A 23512-nucleotide genomic window follows, 5' to 3' on the forward strand; every position below is an offset into this window, starting at 1 on the left:
AGAAATGAATTAAATTGAATTGGCTTTTGTAAAGGTCATCTAATTTCGAATCGGTAGATATAGGTCTGTACGCTCATAATTCACATTTTGTTATACTTCACTTTCAATTAAAAATAAACGAGATGAATTGTTTTATTTTATTTTTTTTTTAAATTTATTTGTTGATTTATAAATTAATTATATTTTACATAAAAGATTGCTTTGCCTATAGTTTGTGGTCCTGTAAGTGTATCGTTTTTTTTTCTCGAGTTGTTCTCAAGTATTCTTTTGTTTTCATGTGTTTTGTTAGCATTTCAAATAGTTGGCTTAAATTTAAACATTTACACAATTAGAAACATATAGTTTGAATGTCAAATTTTGGCTTATGTATTTGTGTCTATTGGGTGAATGAAAATGGACAGAAAAAGAGTAAAAAGAGAGATTTGTTTGTGTGTGTTGTTTATGTTTATGGTATATATAATATGTTTTTTTTTAATAACTTATGCAGTGTAAAATGTTGCACAGAACAAAACCAAAAAAAAAAACTGTCAACTGTGCTCGAAGTCTGCGTATTTTGTTTTTATTTGTAGTTAGATAAAAAGAACGCTTTCGGTATGTTATCAATTCATTTCAAATAAATTGTCATATTATTGTGTTGTTGTTGTTATTATTTGCTAATAACTATCCTCATTTTGTTTAGTAAATTTATATTTGTCTTGTTATTTGTTTGAATTGTCTAAAAAAAAGTGTCTGTATACAAGAAGTTGTAGAGAGACAGAAATAGTTACAACTTAATGGAGACCGATATCGTGTGGATTCGGATGTTAACAATAAAATTGTGTGGGCTATGTTTGCGTTAACTTTGGTAGTTATTGGTCAATACGGCAGAATCTTTCATTTATGTCGATCACAAAATGCCATTGCCCATATCTTCAATCTATGCGCTCTCGTCGATATACAGGGAAACAAATTACGTTACGATGTCTCGCGGCGAGAAAGTACAAAATAAACACACAATGATCGTAAAGTGGATCTCCAAAAAGAAATGAAATGGTGTTTATATGTATGATTATTACATGAAGGGTGTAAAATAGTTGTCAGCTTAGCGTTCATTCAGTTTTGGCATACGCACAATATTGCTGGATGTGTGGGTTTGTTATTTATCCTGTTTTTAGGTTCTATACCCCAGGCGTCCGATCATGACCAATAAATCGTCGCCGATTTTTTTTCAACAATCGGTGGCCTAGGAAATAGGTTCCATACAATCAGCTATTGATCACTGATAAATTGCACGTCTAGGAAGTAGAACCTTTATTAAATTGTTTTGTGTTTGTTTTATGTCTTTTCACGGAATGATTCCTGTTTTGGAACGTTAATCCATTTGGTTTCAACGGGCATGCGATAGTATCTCCGGTGCTCACTGATATTTTGTTTGTTCATTCTTTGTTCTTATTTTGTTTTCCGAATAAAGTTTTTTTTAATGTGTCTTCTAATGGTAATTCTGGAATAGACAGACTCTCTATCTTAAACACTTAGCGTCACTTTGTTGCTTTTATCTTGTCATAGCTTTTTCCACATTTTGGAATAATATAATTAGTCACTTATTATATTGGATTTGTTTTAGCTTGTTTTTTGATTTTTTTTTAGCATTAAAATATAGTAATTAAATACAAAATACATCTAAATTAATAATTCAAATTTTTTGTTTTCTCTTCATATTTTTGTTGTTTCATGTTGTTGTTGTCATTTGATTTGATCCATACATTTTAAATATATTCTGAAGGTTGGTTTCTCATTAACCTGACTCATGCTGCCTTGAAGAAAAAAAACTATCGCAATATTTTTTTTATAGAGGTTTCTATTTACAGTGATATAGCCAGCAATAAAAGAAAAATTAATAAATCCGCGGCAAGCAAATCATGCAAATACAATTAAACGAATATAGAGAGAGAGCGAGAGTAAGATAGTATTATAGAGAAATAGAAGAATCACCCTCAAAATTGGAAAACTGGGCTGATTGATTGATTCAGAGCGAGAGATACATGTAAATATGTGGTTTGCTTGCTACACAAATTAAATGTTTTGCTACTACTCAGTTAGTGTGTGTATATAATATGTGAGTGAAATCCGTATTTTAATGCGGATAATTATAATAGAATTGTTCATTTTGTTTCAGTTATAGCAGTGAAATACATAAAAAATGTCTAGCTAGTTCATATTGTAAATAATGTAAAATAATATTAAAAATAATCTTTGTGTTCTAATCTTGTTCTTTTTTTTGCACCAGCTCATGCATTTTGTTTTGGAAAATGATTTAAAAAGCTTTTGATTTTTTTCCTTGTTTTTTTCTTCATTTTTTTTTCTTCTTCTTTACAATAAATGAGTGTTCTGTTTTTTTTCACGTGCGTAAGTATGTTCGAATAGGTAAATCATTTTTATTTTTGACAAGAATAATTCTTCTAATTATTTTTTCATCTAAATTATATGGTTCACATTCATCGTGACATTTATAGAATAATTCATTTCAATGAATTGGTTTCTTTTGTTTATTATAATCATAACAATTTGTTGCGATTCATTTCTCTTCTCATTTTTGTTTTTGGAATAATTTCAATTAATTTTATAAACACAGAAAGCTGAGATTCATTACAGAGCTAAAAAAAATTTTAACATAAAAAAGTGTTATTCATAAGGAATTATATACTGCATACAATTGGTTGTTTGTCGAGCATCAAGCTATAGCATTAGTGATTGTAAGCTCGGCCATTGTTCTCAATGTGGTGTGTAATTTTGTTTTTACTTATGCAATAAATATATGCTGCATTTGCAATACAAAGGGGGGTAAATTCATTCATTTCAGTTAATGTGTTTGTTCTCTTCCATTTATTTTTCATTTTATTGAACAAGTCGAAGGCGAAGGCATTTGGGGGGTATTTTGGCATTTTCGTTCCAGTTTATACGATATTATATGCGTTCGGTATTACAATTTAAATTAGATCCAGTCTGCATGCATTAATCATTTAAGGAATGACGTTCGATTGCTTGTGTGTATGTGTATGTGTGTGTGTTTTTATGCATGTGTGATTGTTGATATTTGGGATTATTTCTTTTTTTGTTATGTATAGTTTTTGTTTTGTGCTTAAAATTCCTTGTTGATATTTGGCTTATACACAATAAGTGTAGTTGGTACATTGATGAATCGTATGTTTTACTTGATGAAATTGGAAAGACAAAAGGAAACTGAATTTGATGATTGATTTTGCTTACACAGCCGACACCTGTGCACCATCGTCATCTGCAGCAAAAACACGGAGAAAAAAACAAATTGGATTAATAAATGAATTTTCTGGTTGGTCGAATTTTGAAGCCACAATGAGAGTTTGTGCTCGTTTATATACGTGACATACCAGTGTCTTCAGTGTTGGGTTGATAGAAGCCTAACGGTGCTGATGATATGCTTATGGAAGACGTTACGCCTTCATGACTATGCGCTCTCCCTAGCCGATGCAATAGAGCACGTTGTGCAGCTACATTGTACGCTGGCGGAACTAAATGGAGCAAAGAGAGAGACACAAAACGACATTTATGTTGATGTTAATATATTTTAAACCGCAACACTAACAACATTGAACGTTTTTGCTCGTATTTTTTACCTTGTGGCAAACGATTACCGACACCGACACTGTTTATTGCCCCATTGCCGGTTCCAGCTATCAGATTTGTACAGTTTTTCACATGCGATGCATTCGCTGGCAGTAAATGCGGTGCACTGATGCCAACATTGTGACCTATGAATAAATTAATCAACATTTTAGTCGGTTAAGTAAATCAATTTCAGAATTTATAACTTAATTAATACAGTAACGAGGTAACCAAATTGAAAAAAAAAAACTAAAACTTCTTTCAAATACCGAATTTTACCATTTTTTCAAGTAATTTTGGCCTGATTTACAACACTCAATCGGCCAAAGCAGTGAAAAAGTAATATTTGAAATCAGTCGCGTCGAGTTAAAAATTACCATACAATCTTAGGCGTTCATAATCTATTTTTTACTTATCGATTTTCTTCCTCATAAAAATTGTAACTAAGTAGTTAGCCACGAAGAATTTTTGGTTATTGAGAGCTAATGAGTTGAAGATATGAAGATATTCCAAAACAGAGATATTAAATATTTTCAACAAAAAAAACTTAAACCAAATGAATACAGATCTATTGCAATCATTGAGTTAGAGACTAGGATAAATTTTACGAAATTGAAGCAAGTTTTTTAATATGAAAAGTTGAGAAATGAATGTTGTAAAAACGAAATTATCGTACGAAAGGAATTCATTCTATTGGAATATGAGCCGATAACATGAGCATGCATTGGAATGGTTTTCCACAACAAAGAGAGTGTGATGGATAGAAAGAAGGCACATTCTCTTTGCGATCGTAGTTATAACGTTAAATGGTGTAACGGACCGAAACGAGAGAAAAAAAGAATAAGTCGTCAGATCCGTTGGCGAAAATCAATGAAAACTGTTTATTTATAATGTTTTTTTTTCTCTTGTCGTTGTTGTTGTTCCTATCATTTCAATATATTGATGTATTCATTTATCGATAGGTCGATTTGGATGTTGCATGTGTGTGTTTGTGTGTGTTTATGTGCCCATGACAAAGTTTATATATTACTATGCTTCAATGGAATCGGGACTGTTAGTGTATTCATCTGCTTGTCTGGAGTAGATATGTGTGTATGTAATGGTTAAAACTGACTAAAAATAACATAATATGTCTAAAACAAAAAGGGGTTATTGATTGATTTTGCATTGCAGTGCACATTGTATTGTGTCAGGTTGTACATATAAATGGAATAACCACACAGGAACAATGATGAGCACGAATTGGCTGTGTGTTGTTTACCGTCACCGTTTTTTTTCTCTCCCTCTCTCACTCCTGAATGAAATAAACATACCTGGATATGCGTGCGATATAGCCGAATGACGTCGTTGCGGATGGAAACGATCATTGGGTGAATTGTGAACAATAGAACATGCAACTTGATATAGACCACCACCACCACCATTGTTACTGCTGCCATTAAAGTTATCGGAATGAAAATCACTGACGGCACCGCTGCCACTTCCACTCGGAATGTATGATCCATGTCCGCTATCATTCGATGTTAATGAGCCTTCAAAATGGTTCGAAATTTGGTTCATTCAGTCGAATTTCAATCGGATTCAAGACTAGCAAAGTACAGATAAACCTTAGCACTAGCAATCTGTGCCATTTTTCATAAGGCGTCTCCACTCGCATTGAGTTTGTATTGTGAATGTTGAGGTGCGTGCAACGCCCTTCAATGTAAAAAACAATACAAGTGGAGATGATACACGGGATTTATCTGTACTTTTGGTTTGTTGTTTGCTTTTTTTTGCAATTTTTCACAATATAATGAATGAAATTGTAGAAAACGAGACATTTTCTTTCGTCTTTTTTTTTCATTTATCATCATAGCACAATCAAATTATGTTATCCCATTAAAGTGTCCTCCACTTCTAGCATTTTTTGTCTATTTTAGCAACAAACAACAGAAAATCCATACCCTTTCCCAATCCCCTTTTTTCCCGAGCCCAGTGCAGTGATGTGTGTTTAAGATGAAAAGAAAATGTAACGATTTCTCAAGCAGACACCGTGACACATTTCACTTATTAATAGTGAGTGAATTCTTCAGTTGAAAACTCATTGGAAAACTCATTTGTAAGCATGATATACAAAATGTACAGAATCTGCGTTCGATTCTTTGCAAAAAAAAACTCTTCAATTGCTGATAGTATTGTTGTGTTTTTGAAAAATGATTTCAACAGTATTTTTGTTTAGAATATGATAGAAACCCTTTTTCTTGCTTAGATTTGGTGAACTGTGTGCGGTTTTTGTGTGTTTGCGTGCAAATGATGATGCATTGAACGAGACAGAATAGGGACAGTGAGTAATTGATTCTAAATAGTGATAGATAGTTACAGAGCACTTTGTACTTTTAAACATGGAATATCTATTTACAAATTACATAAACGGACAATATACCGCTTTTCAGATGTTGAAAAGACTAATCTAAAGTCATCACTATTTTGGTTTTTGTTTCTAAAAGAAAGTTACGTTGGGAAAGGAGAATACGATGTCAAATTCTCTCTTTATTTACATATCGATGAATAATCTAAATGCATCACCATATCGATGGCGAAAGGTGTTTTCTTTGTTCTATCGTATCATTTCGTCTCTAAATTAGCCTAAGAACCGGATATATTTCAAGTTGCTGTACCTGTTATTGGATGTTTACGAAGGGGTAAATTGCTCAGTGATGTGACACTGCTACTTTCCATCGATAAATCCACCGATGGCAATGGTGGCGCGGTTGTTCCATCGGAATGTGATCTCTCGTGAACAGCACGAGCTGGTAAACAAGCGATCCCAGTGTTATTGACACATGCGTTACTCGTTTGATTACCAAATCCATAATTATGCGCTGAATACGGCACTGAACCTGGAATGGATGATCACGATGATTTAATATCGAATTGTTCTTTGGTATTTTTTGATTTTGGACTTGGAGAAAAAGTGACTAACCTTGTGTTCGATGAGCATTCGGCGAAGGTGTTGACGAAGGACTAGATGATAACGTTGGCAAACCGGAATTACTGTGATGATAGTATAGTGATGGTAATCCGGATGATTGTCGAAGTGTATCAGTGGCTACTGTGAATGAGTTGCAATGTCATTAAAACACGCGGTTCAGCCGACAATTATACGATTGTAACTTACCCAAGCCAATGGACGCTGTTGTATTGGCGCACATGCCAAAACTGTTGGTTGTATTACCGGTTCCAACGTGCGTCATTAGATTGGTAAATCGCGGTTGGTGCGGCCGTGTCTTTGTTTGCTCCGACAGAGACAGAAGCTTTTTGACTGCCTGAGGTGATGCGGCCCCAAATTTTGGCGGTCGCCGATCATGTGGATCTAGTATTAATTTAAAAAAAAAGTAGGTACACATTGAATGTCATTCTTTCTAAAAGGAGAGTAGAAAAAAAAGAAACTAGCTTACCGTTATTTGTAATAATAGCAACTCCGCCGGCCATCTGAACCTTTTTGCCCTCACTCGTTGAGCTGGTCGAACTGGTGGTTGACAATGTGGGCGACGGATGACGTTTTCGTATCGTAACCGAACTCGGCGCCGAACCGCCACTTTGTTCACATTCCAGCGAAAATTGATGCAGGTTGTCTTCGTCGGTTATCACTTTGATGTTGTTCAAATAAGCCTTAACACGTCGCACCATTTGCGCTTCTTCAAACATTTTCTTTGGGTTTGGTGCTGCTGCAGACTTTTTCCGCCTCTTTACGGTGGCCTGACCTGATGCGCCTACGGCTAGCGCGCCCAATGTGGACGCTAATGCAGACATGCCACTACTATGCGTATTATGCGTATGCACTGAAAATGGACAATCGATTGAAAATGGATGTTGTAGACGAGCAATTCATGAAAATGGCAATAAATGAAATTGGTGTTGACGTTAGTTCCAACTTAGTACTTACCTTTTTGTGGGTGAACATTTTGTACGTTATGTACATTGTGTACCATTTGATTGAGTGCCACCATGGCCGAGCTGGGCGGTTGTCCTCTGAGCTCGAGCATCGTGAGTAAATCGTATGGTGAACTGCACATATGCGTTAAGCTACGTATTTCTTTAGCAATCATACGTAATTTCTCGAAATTAACTAGCGCTTCCACGTATGTATCGTTACCCAGATGAATGAATGTCAAATCCTTCTTAACAACTGGATAAAATGGAATGATTGGATGCTGTTCGTTGAGTTCAGTCAACACAAGCTGCCGATATTTCGACATATTCCGTGATGGATCCATGAGCTCTTGTAAGTCATTGAATAGTTTTTGATATTTCGATGGCAATTTCTCCCATGTCAGACGCAATCGTGATACGGCCGCATGGCCCAAACCCGACAATATTGCAAACATTGAATTGAAATTTTGGCATTCTTTGCAGTGGCGGGCAATTTTAATAAATTGCTTTACAATTTTCATTCGCCTGACCATATTGTATTCGCTACACACTTCGGTCACAACCCAAAACATTTCTCTATTGACTAGTTCGGAAAATTGTTTCAACATTGGCACACCGTAATTGCTCGGGATTTCAAATAAATCATCAACATATTCTGTCGATTCGATTTGGCGGAAGATTGCAAAATCTTGAACGGTCAATTGAATGGCCACTTCATTTGCATTCAACTGTAAAAAGTGGACAGCCGATTCGCGTACCAGTTCCGGCGCCATGTCATCAGGTACAAGTGTTTCTGTAATACCGTTTGTCTTAAGGTAATATCGTGCCGCCAAACCGATGCGTTCGGCCAAATTTTGTAGCTGATCGGGTAAACGACGTTGTTTGATCATACCACCGTCGCCAACCGACACTTCACACAGTGAAAAATTTGAACTAGTCTCATGGATGCCAAACTCTTGCAATGCCAACATGACCACTTCATGGGCGGTAGTTTCTTTGTGTACCAGCAGATATTTACAACTCTGATCAGCCTTGTACACTTTGAGCACATGCTCGGGATAGTCGGATACACGCAAATCCTCATAATAGATCGTTGTTAAGTCTGGATTACTTTGTGAATGGTATAAATTGCTACCGCTGGTTTTGTTTGTTGCACTAACATTGGCTAATGAGGCTGAATCACCCGTATGCGATGATGTTGTTGATGTGGCTATCGAACAATTTGATCCGATCGAACCGGTTGGCGTTGGGGTTGTTATTGTGGTGGCTAAGTAAACAAAGAGACATGTTTCAGAATAAATACTTTGCTTGAAACTAAAAAAAAATGAATTCAAAATCAAATGTAAAATACCTGGGCCATTTGAGGGCGATGTCGTGGATATGGGCGATGAGCTAGCTGATTGCGTTTCCTGATCGTCTGTATCGAGAAGGAGAGCAGCGCCAGCATTTTTCGGATACAGATTCATTTTGATGAGAGCTTTTTGTAAGCGACGTTTTGGCCCGAGGGTCATGAAGCCGCTGCCACTTTTGCTTGCTGAAGACGGCGGTACAATTTGCGATGATGATATGGAAGTGGCCGAGTCTTTTTTCGCTGCCGTCGGTGGAAGATTCGATGAGAATGGCATATGAACCGATGACGAATCGATATTTGTTACGGAAGCACAATCGGTTTGGTCGAATTGTGATGAGCTCGTTAGAATATCGGCGGAAGATAATCGGACACGTTGACTATTCTGCGAGTGCAATCGTGCCAATTCGGAAGAAGCCATCGTTCGTCGGCTGGATCTTGGGCGTGGTGAATTGTTGTCGGGTGTTTGTAGCATTTCTTTGAATGCAAGCAAATTGCTTTTGACCGTCAGGCACAAATGTGTTGTGCCAGTCATCAGTTCAAGTGCCCGGGCCAATTTCATATGTTCAAAACTGTTGCCATTCACTTCGAGAATTTGATCGCCCCGCTTCAATCCGACATCCTCGGGTTTGGTTTTCTTATCGACATTTGATATGAAAATGCCGCATCCACCCTTCTCATAGCCACCAATAATACTAAAGTGTAGGTCTTCGTCGCGCGAAGATCGTGCCAGTGTCACAACTCGAGTTCGAGCTTTGGCCGCACACGCGATATGTAGCAAATGTAATTGTTCATGCATATTCTTATTCTCCAAACCATTTTCGAACTGTTCCAGATATTTCATCATCATCTGATCTGTTTCGAAATCCGTAAAATGATTATTTACCCATAACAGAATCACACGTGTGACTCGGTCGCGAATTTGTATTGGCGTCGCAGTCGTTTGGGCGGGATGCGTTGATTCACTTTCGAACCATTGCAACAATTGTCGCAGTACGTTCTGCGCGCATGGAATGAATGTGCGGTGGGTCAACAGAAAGTCCTCCACATATGTTGGATCTGTCATGGAATTCTCCTCGATCAACTGAACCATTAAACGTTCCGGTGTTCCCTAGGATTTCAAAATCAGAATCATCACAATTAAACCACCACTTATTGACAAACATATTTTTTAATTGCTGCAATGATTGAATAGTTACCCGAATAACGACATGTCCACGACGTACACTGCCTTCCATCGTACCATGCCGTAGCTCAGTGACCATAACTAGCTGTCCATTTTCTTCGTGCCGTTTTGTGTTCTCTTCACCCTGATGTTGAATACGATAGTAGTCGGTTTGTGTGATGCACACAAACTGGCAGTCATCGCATTTGGTTTTCATCACTCCTTTGTGATACAGTTTATCCATTGTTGGCAGTATACCAAAGCTATCACCAACTTGCAGCTCATCCGTCTCACCGTTTGAATATTCAACTTCAACGTGGCCATTGATTAGCACGCTCCACGAATCAAGCTCCTCACCATCATTCATCACCGTTGTGCCGGCCTTCTCAACCACCGCAAACACCATCACCGAGCACAATGCTCGTCTTACAGCTAATGTCATGTTTGTGAATGCCTGCAGGTTTTTCGTAAATTCAAGCAACGTTTCTATGTCTTCCTCCGTCCGATCGGTTGGATCCTTTTCTAAGCACTCACGAACCGTATCACGCACAGCTAAACTCTGGAAATGATAACAAAATGTCTGTTTTAATCGATTAGTTGTAATCAGTTGGGATACTAGGTTGGTCGAAATTGTCATTTGGTTCAATGGCTATTTTCATTTGACCAGTTAGGTACGTTTGTTTGACTTACATCCATGCTTTCTGCCAAATCTTCCTCATCCGAATCGACCACCGATTCCACTAAGCCCGAGAGGTCCACCTCATCGGCATCTAACGATGAACTATGTACTGATGTCATTGTGTCTGATCCACTATACGCTGAGCTCGTGTCACTTGAATGGGAGCCGCGATTGCACTTTTGGTATAATTCTGGTCGGCCGCCGCCAAACTGCAATTGAAATAAATCATAGGACAGTTAGCTAAGATTTCAAATAATTTTTACTACTAATCCCAAAATGAATGGGATAGAATAAATGATTTGTTTTGTTATCACAAATGCAGAAGCTAAAATACAAAATCAAAAAAAAATTGAATCGGTTTTGAACCGATCAAACAAATGATTATAAATTAAATACTCAACACGCAAGCAATGTATGGGCGACACTAAAAACGACCAAATCAAAGATCTAAAGCAATAACGTTCTAGGCACAACATCTTGGCAGAGACAAAGAGTGAGAAAACAAAAAAATCAAACACTACAGTCCAAGTCTACGAACAGAGTCTCTATGACTTGACAACAATAAAGAAAAACCACACTCCATAGTTGATCATGGAAAAATGATAAAACCTTACCCGCTTGACATTTGCCGATAGAGCTGTCTGCGATGAGTGCAGCGTGTGGTGTTGCGGTGGGTCCATGATTTTCGGTTTGGGCTAATTCAATTTTAGAAAAGAAAAGACAAAATTCGCTCAGTTCATTGTTTGCTGTCGATAGTGTGAGATACAATTTTTTTTGTTTTGAACTCAAAACAATAAAGGAAAAAAACACATGAACTTCGATTGACAGTAATGCTAGACAACGGTGGTAGACAATTTGAACGAACGAAAAAACAAGACAAAAATGAAGACTAAAGAAACAAAATGAAAACAGAATGCATTATCAGGTGAAATAGCTATTATCACGGCAACAAAGAGGAGTGAAAGGGGGTGAGGAAGACTATATAAAGATTTTTCAGGCAAATGATTTGTGTTTGTTTAGTATCATTTGGGATGGCTTACAATTGCAACACCAATTATTGCATCAATATCGTCGACGTCTTCTATTTCTTCGTCGCCGTTATCGTTTCTAATTAAATCGTCGATTTTGGATGCTGCTTCTGCTGCTACACTACCTATTTCAGATTCGTCTGTCTGTATAACGAAGGCGAATGAATTGCGAATTTTTAGCGACTTTTGCTTCTTCTTCTTCTTCGAAATGTTTTGTTTAAGAACAATGAAAATGTGGTGGGGGGAGGGGGAGGCAAATTTATTTGAAATACGACTTACAGCTAGTATTTCCTGTGTCTCGGACACGAAACACTCACTCAGCTGACGAAAACCATCACCATTCCTCCTGCTAATACTGTGAAACACACGGAAAATTTCAAGCAAGAAACATGTGATAAAGCACTCTTTCACGAAATGTCTTCAACACATATACTAGTAGTATGCATATGAACATCTAAATCAAAACTCATAAAATCCACAACAAAAAATTTAATGGAATAAATGTTTTTCGTATGTGATTTGAGCTTAATTTGCATTTGCATAGTCATAACAGAAAATGGAAAAGATACACAGCAAAAACAAAAAACAAAAACGAAACGATTCAAGTTCAAAGAAACAGAAATTAAATGAATGAAATGTCATCAATTTCTTGGCCAATCAACAAAGAGAATAAAAATTATATCTATCCTATTATAAATATTTAATATGTGAAACGAAAACGAATAGAAAGGTACCAAATGATTAAATGAGACACATTGAAACATAAAACCACTGAAAACAACATCAATGTGAAATTGAGATGAAAATCACAACCTTAAACAAAGAATAGAAGAAAAAAAACAAAATTTTGCTGACGAGAACAATGAAAAAGAAACATCAAAATACAAATGAACGAAATTTCGTGCATGCGATGACAATCGGGAAGAAAAGTTTCTCTACAGTACATGTATCTTGCTGTTCGAAAAGATGTCCACTTGCTTGGATCCATTAAATGTGTGTGTGTGTGTGTGTGTGTGTGTGTGTGTGTGTGTGTGTGTGGGTTAAACAAATTAATTGCTTTTTGTGGGAAAGGTACGCAAGTGCAAAAGAAGGTAGTTTCATGAGCATAAATCTTTTTTTTTTTTGGGTGGTCGACAGGAGGTTGTCATTCATAACACACGTACATATAAATAAGTAGAAAAAAACGTATTGACTTCCTCTGACCTTACTGTACGGATTCATAATGGCAGGGGTTCTAAGTGATTTATTTTCCTTCTTCACAATTAATAGATATAGGAATTCAACTAAACATCAGGAAATTTTCATTCAATTTTACACCTATTTGGATCATTCTCATAGTGTTTTCTGGTGAACATTTTCACATAAATCAAGAATGCGGGAGTGGTGTGTTTATGTTTACGCTGTTTTTTTTTATTTTATTTTCATACGCTAGAAGGGAATAAATGTGGTCAAACACCCAAACAAGCAAATTTTCTTCAAGGAAACACAAGGACCAATGATAAGAATTGTGAACATACTACACCCATACGCAAATTAACGATAAAACGTTGCGATGAGCTTGTATTGCATGCCAACTGGAACTGTTAATAACCTTGGAGTTATTTGTGAAAAACAACAAATACCTTAATTTCTAGATAATAATGAAAACGAAATTTTCTGTTTTGTTTTTTTTTTGTTTTTTGGTACGAGCTTGACTTCATTCGTCCGAAAAAATTTGCTCGCTCTTACATATAATCCCAAGATGGATTGACTTATACCCGTCTAGTCATATGACCTACGGATATTGAAGTCAACTTCTTTAGATTGGTTACCATTGTTATTACGCAATTTATCATTTCGAAAACGATTCTAGGGTGATTGTGTGTGTAGGTTTGATTCAATCTTTGAGCAACGGCCAACAATATCACATGTCACATTTAGAACAAAACAAATGAAATGTGATTCTTTTCAAGCCCTTTTCAGGCTTCCGTTTATTGCTCAAAAATCGACTCAATACATGTGAAATCAAAGAGAAATAGAGAGGTGTGGAAATAAGAGAATCCAGAAAAAAAGTGAGCAACATTTGTGGTGGTCTTTTATTCTTTAACACGGTTTGTTTTTTTTCGTTTGCAAGACAAGTTCTAACATTCATTTTGATCGTTTCTAATGCAGTTTATTCGGAAACAGCAACAACAACAATTTGAGGTAACAATTTTCATTGAAAACAGATATATGAGATTAACGTTAAAATTAACTACGCCAATTAAATTTCAAGTACACCTCTTAAAGTTAATTTCAGTTTTAAGTAGTATAAATTCTGATTCGGAAAGAAAAGAAGTAAATTGAATATCGACGAGAAAAAAAAACGCTAGCAAACATTTGGGTCAAGTCGAATACATTGACCAATCAAACAACTACTAAATTCAACAACGAATTCAACGAACTCAATCATTGATAGATAGGATGTATAGAGAGATGCATTGAGAGAGAGAGAGATAGGGGGAGAGAGATAGAGAGAGAGAGTCGAGAGAAAAATGAGAAGGACCAATTAAATCTGATAAAAACATTACGGAGGATTGAAAGAAAGAAACAAGAAGTTCAAAAACAATTTTATTTACACAAGCAAAACAAAATGTTGTTTCTTCTTCCATTGTTTGGTTTTGTTTGTTATATATATATGTGTGTGTGTGTTGTATTTTGTCTTGAAAAGTGAAACTCATCGTTTGGTTTCACTTTGCATATGTATAAATTTCGGTATGTGTTGTAGTTGTTGTTTTGTTTTTCGATATGAATGTAATATACAGTTACTCACAAAATTGTTCGTACACCTTGCTTTTCCGAACAAAATGCCATTTTTTCATTAATTTTCGTGACAAATGAATTGTATGAGCACATGATTGTAAAAGACTAACTCTTTTAGCAGATATTCATGTATATATTTGACATAAATATTGAACACATAAAAAAATTGGGACCAAATATGTGGAAGTGTCGCTTTTTGGGTCTCACAAAATTGTTAGTACACTGAAGTTTATGGGCATTTTTTCAGTAGATATCCAATATATTTACAGTGAACCGAATTTGGAATCATTTTTGTGATCCTCTACCATCAATTTGACACATTGGTTATAGCAAAAATATCACTCTCTAATCCAGATGGCGCCACCAAAATAGTGAAATGTCGAAAATGGTCCATTTTGCTAGTCACCACCCCAGAATATAGCACTCACATTATTTTTTACCACCCAAATCTGCTTGAACGCATTGAATACCTTAAGATCTTCGACATTTAGTATGACTTTTCCCATTTTTTCAATAATACTGGTTCATTTGTGTGGTCAGTTTGAGCATTTTGGTAGAAAATGCTTATCGAGGCCTCACCAAAGGGCCGCTATGTACCCTAAGGTAGCAAATTTTGGCCTCATATCGGTGGCTATGGATTGGTCTTGCAACGCCACACAAATGATTCCTACCAGTGATTTCGAATTTTAACAATGGGTATGCTTTTTTTGGAGCATTAACATCTGATTTGTTGAATATTCGCTAATTTCCATATAACTCGTTAAATATTCAACAAATCAGATGTTAATGCTCCAAAAAAGCATACCCATTGTTAAAATTCGAAATCACTGGTAGGAATCATTTGTGTGGCGTTGCAAGACCAATCCATAGCCACCGATATGAGGCCAAAATTTGCTACCTTAGGGTACATAGCGGCCCTTTGGTGAGGCCTCGATAAGCATTTTCTACCAAAATGCTCAAACTGACCACACAAATGAACCAGTATTATTGAAAAAATGGGAAAAGTCATACTAAATGTCGAAGATCTTAAGGTATTCAATGCGTTCAAGCAGATTTGGGTGGTAAAAAATAATGTGAGTGCTATATTCTGGGGTGGTGACTAGCAAAATGGACCATTTTCGACATTTCACTATTTTGGTGGCGCCATCTGGATTAGAGAGTGATATTTTTGCTATAACCAATGTGTCAAATTGATGGTAGAGGATCACAAAAATGATTCCAAATTCGGTTCACTGTAAATATATTGGATATCTACTGAAAAAATGCCCATAAACTTCAGTGTACTAACAATTTTGTGAGACCCAAAAAGCGACACTTCCACATATTTGGTCCCAATTTTTTTATGTGTTCAATATTTATGTCAAATATATACATGAATATCTGCTAAAAGAGTTAGTCTTTTACAATCATGTGCTTATACAATTCATTTGTCACGAAAATTAATGAAAAAATGGCATTTTGTTCGGAAAAGCAAGGTGTACGAACAATTTTGTGAGTAACTGTATATGTACGTAAAAGATAAACAGAGAGTAGAATTTAACACACAGAATTTGTCATGTTGGGCTCTCGAATGCTTACACGATTGAAGGTGATGTGGATTTTCGTTCTCGTCGAAATTTATTCGGGTGACATTCACCGCGTGTTGAATGGAACGAGTTCCATCGGCGAACGGGTGGGATGAGTCCTGACGTGGTCGTAGTGTCTATGTGCCCCAGTCCGCCATGGGCACTACTTTACCATGGGTGAACACACAAAGAAAAAACATAAGTTCGTATTGAGAAAAAATGAGTTCGAGTCGTGCGTATTTGCTTTCTAAGAAAAATCGTTGGCGGATGGCGAATCGGTGAAAGCGAAACGACCAAATGCATTTGGTCATTTTCGCACGCCCGCACCGCGTCGCCCACTCGCATGATTTCGATTAAACTTATCAATCTGTTTTTGTTTTTGTTCAACTTTTCGCTAAGCACTAAGTGTTACTCCCTTACATGTGAGCTGCACAGAAACTGGCTCCGGCTGGTAAATGGGCCAAACGGCTCCGACTATATGTAACAGCATTGTTGAATGCATGTGCCAATCGCATACGAGTTAAGCGTGTCTCATATGATTTTTGTGGTGTTTGGATGGGTGTCGTGTTTTCCGAACTGTGCTCAGGATCATTTGGATCGCCGGACGATGAAGCCGACACCGTGGCCTGCATGAAGCCAGCATGCGATGTTGCAATGCTAACATTCGGCTCGCTCGATGTAATCTCATGGAAACTGTGGAATGCCTTTCGTGAAATAATCTTCGTCGCACGGACAAAATCATTCAAATACTCGTGATGCTCGATGCACGATGTCGCTGTATCACTTCCATCGCTCATTTCCGAGCTCTGAGACTTTGACCGCTTCTTCGGCGATACATAATAATGCTTTAACATTGCTCCTTCTGTTTTTTTCCCACTCTCTTTTCTCTCAATCGAATTTCCAGAATACCATTTGATTTGAACAAAGTCACAAAATTCTCGCAACTTTTGCTTCAACACTGACTATTTTTCGAAGATTCATCTCCATACCCAGATATTGGCTTTATATTGAACACAATTTATCGTATCGGTTTCGTTTTTTTTCTCGGTATGATCGGGTCGATATGGGCAGAAAAAAAATTATTTCGAAAGAACACAATGTAGTTTGTTATTGCTCATATGAACTATGCATTTGATTTCCTTATTGAAATGAAAGATAAGAGGTAAAATGCAATTCAAATGATGTGAATTAGAATTTTTTCAAGTCAAAGACAGTATATATATAGCTTTAAACTCGTAATTTTTCATTATTGATTATTATCACTGACATAAAAACAAAGCAACTCATTTACTCCAAGCTATCAACCAATTCAACGTTAATTTTATCTCCTTCTGACCAAGTCAACTCGAAATATTGGCAACTCTCTTCAACAAATTTAGACTTTTGGAAACTATATGTGGAACTGTCCCTTTCTAAAAATCGAAAAAAAATCTACACCGAAAAGAAGCGAATGAGAGAAAAAAAAGTCACAGTTTTCCCAAAACACGAACACACTTCACGCACGCAAAAGCACATACACTTTGGAAGCGAAATTTCGGAGGGTTTTCCTTTGTGTCGACCACACAGCTATGCACATCGTGCGAAACTCGATGTCATGTTGGAATTGTTATGATTTTAAACTACTATGCTATGTTGCTGCTGCTGATATTGCTCTTGAAAATTACGCGCTGAATTGATAAAAATACACATTTTAACAACATATACCCACGCGTTGATACTCTCTGATTCGTATACATATATGTACATGTAAAATGGAGTGTATATAATTCTTCTGCCAGCTTATTGCGAGAAAAACATTGAGCGCGTGTGTGTGTGAGAGAGAGCGAGTGAGCGAGAGAGAATGGAGCAAGGCTTCCAGTTCGAGTATGTTGCCTCAACGGTCTCACTGTTTTGCTGATGCTTGTGTGTATCGTTCATTCGTTCGTTCGTTCGTTCATCGGTTTATAGATTGTGCTATTTTCCGTTTTTTCATGCGTATACATAATCGTAGCGGCTTGTATGCGAACAGCAACATTATTAGCATCGTCGACTGATTCAAATATGAAAATGACCCAAGGATACAATGTATAATTTGCTAACTATTCTATTTTTGCTATTTCGTTCAAGCTATAGTGAAAAAGATATGACGAAGATCGGCCGAAATGTAGAAAAAGAAAGGCCGGGCCGGGCCGCATACAGAAATATGGAAGTCGAACACATAATGCTCGTAATATTGTATGCCATTGAGGTAAATGCAAATATTCCATTCATATTGCTCGATTGGCACCTACGACACTTTAATGGCGACAGGAAATTTGCACTATCCTTTACCGCCAACGAACTTTTTTGCACCGAGATCTATTCATATGTGGCAGAAACAGAGCAAAATACACTCACATTTATTTCACCTCCTACGAAAACACAAATAAAAACACACACTGCTTTGCTCAATTGAATGTCTTGGAGCAAAAATGTAATACAGAAAAGTTGAGCGGAAAAATGTCAAATAAAAAGGGATAGCTATATAGTTCACTATAGTTTACTATAAGGTTTACTATATAGCTATCCCTTTTCCGCTCATTCATCATAGATATTTTTCCGCTCATATTTTCTGTATTACATTTTCGCTCCAAACCATTCAATTGAACTTAAGTTTGCGATCAATTTAAGCTTTTCAAGTTAACCGACCCAACCTGTCTCTTATGAATGGATCGCATATTTTCATAACAGATTATTTTTTTCTTCTCCATACATATGCACTCTACGCCAACATTTCCACCGAACATTTAATGCAATTCAAACAAACATCCATCAGAAAATTCATGTTTCTTTTTGCCGCTGTTTTTGTATTCATCTTTTTTCTTTTAAGTTTTTTTTTCGCTCATTTTCTCGACGTGAGTATGTGATTTAATATCATGGCACAATATTGATAAGAAGTTTGCATATATGAAAAATTATAGATGAACCCAATGTGCGATAATGGTGCGAAGCGAACGCACACAAAAATTCCTTTCATTCCTCTTGAAAAGAAGTATGTGCTAATGCGTGCATGAAAGCATATATCCCATGTACAATTTTACATAGGTTAATTTATTTGACTCATTCCCTTAAACCGACAGGAGAGAAGAAAATAAAAACACAACTCGATGTACATAAACGAAAATTCGATGAACCATATGCTATAAATAAAAATAATATGTATATAAAATATCTCTCCAGCGAACAACCAAACAGACTCACTCTCTCACACACACACACGCAGAGACACGGTCATTTTCATTTTAAACAGAGAAAGAAAAAATAAAACCCATATTTTTCCACAACAACAACAATGATGACGCGTACCAAGTGTTCTGCCCCAGTGCCGTCTTAGCACTTTCGGGGGCCCTGAAGCAAAAAATTTCCGGGGCCCTAAATATTCTTCTCAATAGCACAAAATTCAATATTTTGAAGGTTGCGCCAATTTCGATTAAATTCAAAAAGATGAATTCAGAGTTATTAAACTATGCCGTTTTTCATTTATTTTTTGATTACTGCTCAATACTGCTGGACATGAACGATCTTATTCATACGAATGTATATGTGACTCAACATCCAATTCGAATTGACAAACGAAACCTATCGTTGTCTCTATTCTCCCTCTATGTTTAATTACATTCGTCTCGAAGAGTCAACCATACTTAGCAATAAAGATTTTCGCTCAACCGGTTGATCGATAAACTGTTTATATTTTGATATGTAAACAATTATACCACTGACCATTCTATTAAAAAGTGAGCCACACTACTTACATTAAAAAAGTAAGACAGAAACAACAAATAAGGCGAAATATATGTATGTATATGACATTTTTCGTCTTGCAGTTGAAATTCTTTGATTACTCATTCTTATTTGACATTCAATCGTTTCTGCTCAGTGGTTGAATGTGAAATTTTGAATAATTTGGACTTCGATGAAATAATTGATGATTTTATTTACGCTAAAAATAGGGCCAAAACCATTTCCACGGCGTCGTCACGCGCATCATCTGTTTTGTAGACAGTAAACAAACCACGAAGATTGAAATAAATTTGAGAACTTTTGTATTTTTATTGTGTTTTGTTTTCAATTTTCTTTAATAAGATTTTCTCTTAATATTTCAAGGGCCTTTTCTGCGGCTGCTTCATTCGCTTCCAGGCTAAGACGGCACTGTTCTGCCCGTATTGTTTGTGAAAATGGAAGAACCGTATGGAAATTTTCGAGGGAAAAGTCAAAGTTGCTAATTAAGCATTATTTAGCGTGCAATTTTCAATTTTAATGTTTTTAATGGCTTTAATCGTTATTGTTTTTCATCATGTACACTTTCCATTGTGTTTTTGTGGAAGTTTTTTTTGTGGATGTTTTTCCCGCTATATTTTTCACTCGACATGCTGTTGCGCCAGTTTTCATCACGTCATTTGTGACATTTGCAGTCACAAACAAAAAGCGGATTCAATAACCATTAAATAAATTGAATAAAAAATATTCTGCACTGGCAGATAGTGCACATTGCACAACAGGGCAATCCTCAACAGAGATGGTTTTGTTTTCGAAATCTATTTGTATGCTTCTTACTCCCATTTTTCGGTATCATTCTTCCAACGGCCGAGTGAGTTTTCATCGGAGTTGTGTATGTTGATCAATTCGTTTAAAGGACAAAAAAGAAATAATGATTTTGCGCCAAATGAGAATATCAATTTGAAAAAAAACGGGAAATGGTTAACCTTCATGCGGCAACGACGATGACGACGACGATCACGACAACAACGATGCAAGTTAACTAATTATATGCACGTTTTGTCTTGTAGGCGGCTAAGTAAAAAAGCACGTATCATTTATGGGATGTCCACAGCACAATCGTTATGATGTACAATGAAGCAAGCATATTGCCATCATTGTCAATGTCATTGCCGTGGTTATTTTTATCTTTCAATAGGAGCAATGTTATAGAGATGCGCACATACACACACACAGATGTTGTAAATATTATTCGTCATTATATTCATGCAATGGAAATGGCTTTGTTACACGGAAAACGGCAGATTGTCTGCCCATTTCATCACATTTGAATTGAATACTCACGACGAATGATTCATTTGCCTACAATCATTCTGATGCGGCGTTGGTCTAAAGCTTTTTTTCAGGCGCAAGCTCTATGACGTGTAGAATTAATTCTCAGATTAAAGAGTCGATCAAGAAATGATGGGAATAAATTACATTTGTGTTTCGAGTTTTCTCACATAAAGTTCGATTGATTGACGTTTACTTAGCAATCCAATGCATGTCTCGAACAAAATTCCCAAATCTAATTCGATTGATTCTCATCCCCGTTTCATACTTATAGCATCACTAACATCCACCAATATGATATGATATTTATTACTAGCCGAAGCTCTTTTGTGTTTTTTACAATTAAAATTTTTCTATTTATTGTTTTACAATAATTCTTTCACAACCATTCCCTAGTCCAATTCACAGTATGGTATAATTTTCTATAATATGTTTTCTACATTTATCTTTAAAAATATTTAGTGACGTGATGACCGTTTGATTTCGTCTGAATAACTTAACTCCGTTATAAAATATAATATGCGCAACTCCTCTCCAGACCATAGAATTGGGGTTAACTACCCAATATGAGCTCTATTTTGGTCGAATTTGAATTTTCCACCTCAACCAATTTATAAACACCCAATAAACACGGATACAAATTCTTCGTGATAATTAATTTATTCGGACAAATGATTGAAATGCCAAGGCGGTTTGTTTCCCGGACAGACGAACTTATCCTTAAGCTGATGGAGTTGAAGCGAATTGTATGTTGAAAACTCAAAGAAACGATAGAAACATCTACCAAGGCTTGTACCTGAACAACTCTGTAGAAGGATCAAGGTCGAATGCAATGCAGACCGAACCAAATGAATAATTCACTGAAAATTATATCTATTTATCTCGACAAAAGTGAAAGTCGAATAAGAGGTATAAGATTCGGAATATTATTCGACAAACGATTGCACTATCGTACACAACTGTACTGATATACACGTGTATAATGGAACCCGAAACAAATCCACAAGTGAAACGTTCGATCGAAATTAAATGTGTTGTGTTAGGTAGAAAAAAATAAATAACAGAAACAGAATGCTGTTGATAAAGAGAGAAGCGGGCAAAATAATCTCACCTCGTAATCCGTTTGCTTTAATTTAGTCGTGGAATGCTTTAAATCCTCCATTTAGAATGAAATTGCGCAGTCATTTAAAGAATGTTCAATGGTATCAGCATTTTGACACGAATGTTGTGTGTTGTTGTGAAAAATTGCTTTAGCTGTTGTTGTGAAAAATTGTGCGGTTGGAACACGATGATTTGTTGAATGTTGAATGGAAATGATCGCCGATGAAATATTGTACACTGTTCGTTGCACTTCCTTTTGCACGTTCAATATGAGTGGGTTCGTTTTATTTTTCTTTTCTTTTCCCTTGTTTTCAAATTGTTTCTATCAATTGTCTCCGTTGGCGTTGTTTTCGATCTTCTTCACTTCTGTTTGTAATCATATGATTCACAGGCATGCATTCTCTTCATCGTTCAACAAAAATTCGAATCGGAAATATGCAACGGGGTTATGTCATGCTTTCAAAATCGACTCATTTTTTGAAGCGAAATCCACTTCGATGTGGATGTCTCATATGTTTTCACTCTTCACTTCACTGAATTTCCGATCTTTTCGTTTTGATACGTTTCACTTTCACACACAAATCAAAGCACTCAGAACTATAACTGTTGCTGTATCGGTCGTTTTCATACGTTGGATGGTCTCGGCAAGGTCTACTGCTATTCTCACATACGTGTGCTATCTGTCGAACAAATCTGTAAAGAGACACAAATTACCATTTTTATCCAAATAATTAATAAATCAATTTAAAAGAGAGAAAGAAATTGAATTCGATGGTTGGTTTTTTGTTCGTTCGTTTTGTTTTGCCTTTTCAATGAAATGGAAAACTGATCATTCAATTATACAAATAAATGAAACAGAAAAAAAACGATGATTAAACATAACAAGTCTGATTATTACACACACACCCACACACACACAAACACACACGGAGAGAGAAAAAAGTTGATGATTTTTTGTTTCACTCTCTTGAGCGGGAAAAAGGCCCATTTCAATTTATTGAATTGAATATATCAGACTCGGTTACTGGACGTCCAATACATTTGAGCTGAGTGGCTGATACACATCGGTTACATACATTTAAATTTATATAAGGGTACGCATTGGCGAGGATAGCTTTGTACCGTGCACGTCTCTTACGTTTTTCTCGATACGAATTCATAATTAGGCATTATTCCGTTCATTCGCATTCGAACACAACAATGCATGAGATCGCTGGCCGACCGATTCATTTCAGTTCTTATCGT

The 23512-nt window shown here is 36.2% G+C and overlaps 1 protein-coding gene across 50 annotated transcripts in view; it reads right to left on the minus strand.

Annotated features, from left to right (window-relative positions):
- Positions 1 to 3082: 3082 nt before the first annotated feature.
- Positions 3083 to 23512, minus strand: part of LOC129573680 (rap guanine nucleotide exchange factor 2) — a 35074-nt gene continuing 14644 nt past the window's right edge. For 8 of the 50 annotated variants that reach the window (XM_055454550.1, XM_055454556.1, XM_055454553.1 and 5 more), the window contains 14 exons: positions 22278 to 22960; positions 11340 to 11420; positions 10737 to 10934; positions 10081 to 10605; positions 8885 to 9992; positions 7547 to 8800; positions 7059 to 7442; positions 6779 to 6973; positions 6584 to 6712; positions 6279 to 6500; positions 4935 to 5153; positions 3633 to 3767; positions 3387 to 3527; positions 3083 to 3274 (listed from right to left, as the gene is read on the minus strand). In XM_055454550.1, coding sequence (XP_055310525.1) covers positions 3243 to 3274; positions 3387 to 3527; positions 3633 to 3767; positions 4935 to 5153; positions 6279 to 6500; positions 6584 to 6712; positions 6779 to 6973; positions 7059 to 7442; positions 7547 to 8800; positions 8885 to 9992; positions 10081 to 10605; positions 10737 to 10934; positions 11340 to 11420; positions 22278 to 22328 — 4674 coding nt within the window. In that variant the 5' untranslated portion in view covers positions 22329 to 22960 and the 3' untranslated portion in view covers positions 3083 to 3242. Of the gene's footprint in view, positions 3275 to 3386; positions 3528 to 3632; positions 3768 to 4934; positions 5154 to 6278; positions 6501 to 6583; positions 6713 to 6778; positions 6974 to 7058; positions 7443 to 7546; positions 8801 to 8884; positions 9993 to 10080; positions 10606 to 10736; positions 10935 to 11339; positions 11421 to 11765; positions 11898 to 12032; positions 12109 to 16112; positions 16266 to 16519; positions 17239 to 17390; positions 18460 to 22277; positions 22961 to 23512 lie in introns of those variants that run through there. The other 42 variants (XM_055454564.1, XM_055454571.1, XM_055454567.1 and 39 more) reach the window with 15 other exon arrangements.

The sequence above is a fragment of the Sitodiplosis mosellana genome, unplaced genomic scaffold, assembly GCF_009176505.1.
Source record: "Sitodiplosis mosellana isolate CC-2019 unplaced genomic scaffold, AAFC_SMos_1.0 Smas_scaffold_6102, whole genome shotgun sequence".
In the NCBI taxonomy this organism is placed as follows: Eukaryota; Metazoa; Arthropoda; class Insecta; order Diptera; family Cecidomyiidae; genus Sitodiplosis; species Sitodiplosis mosellana.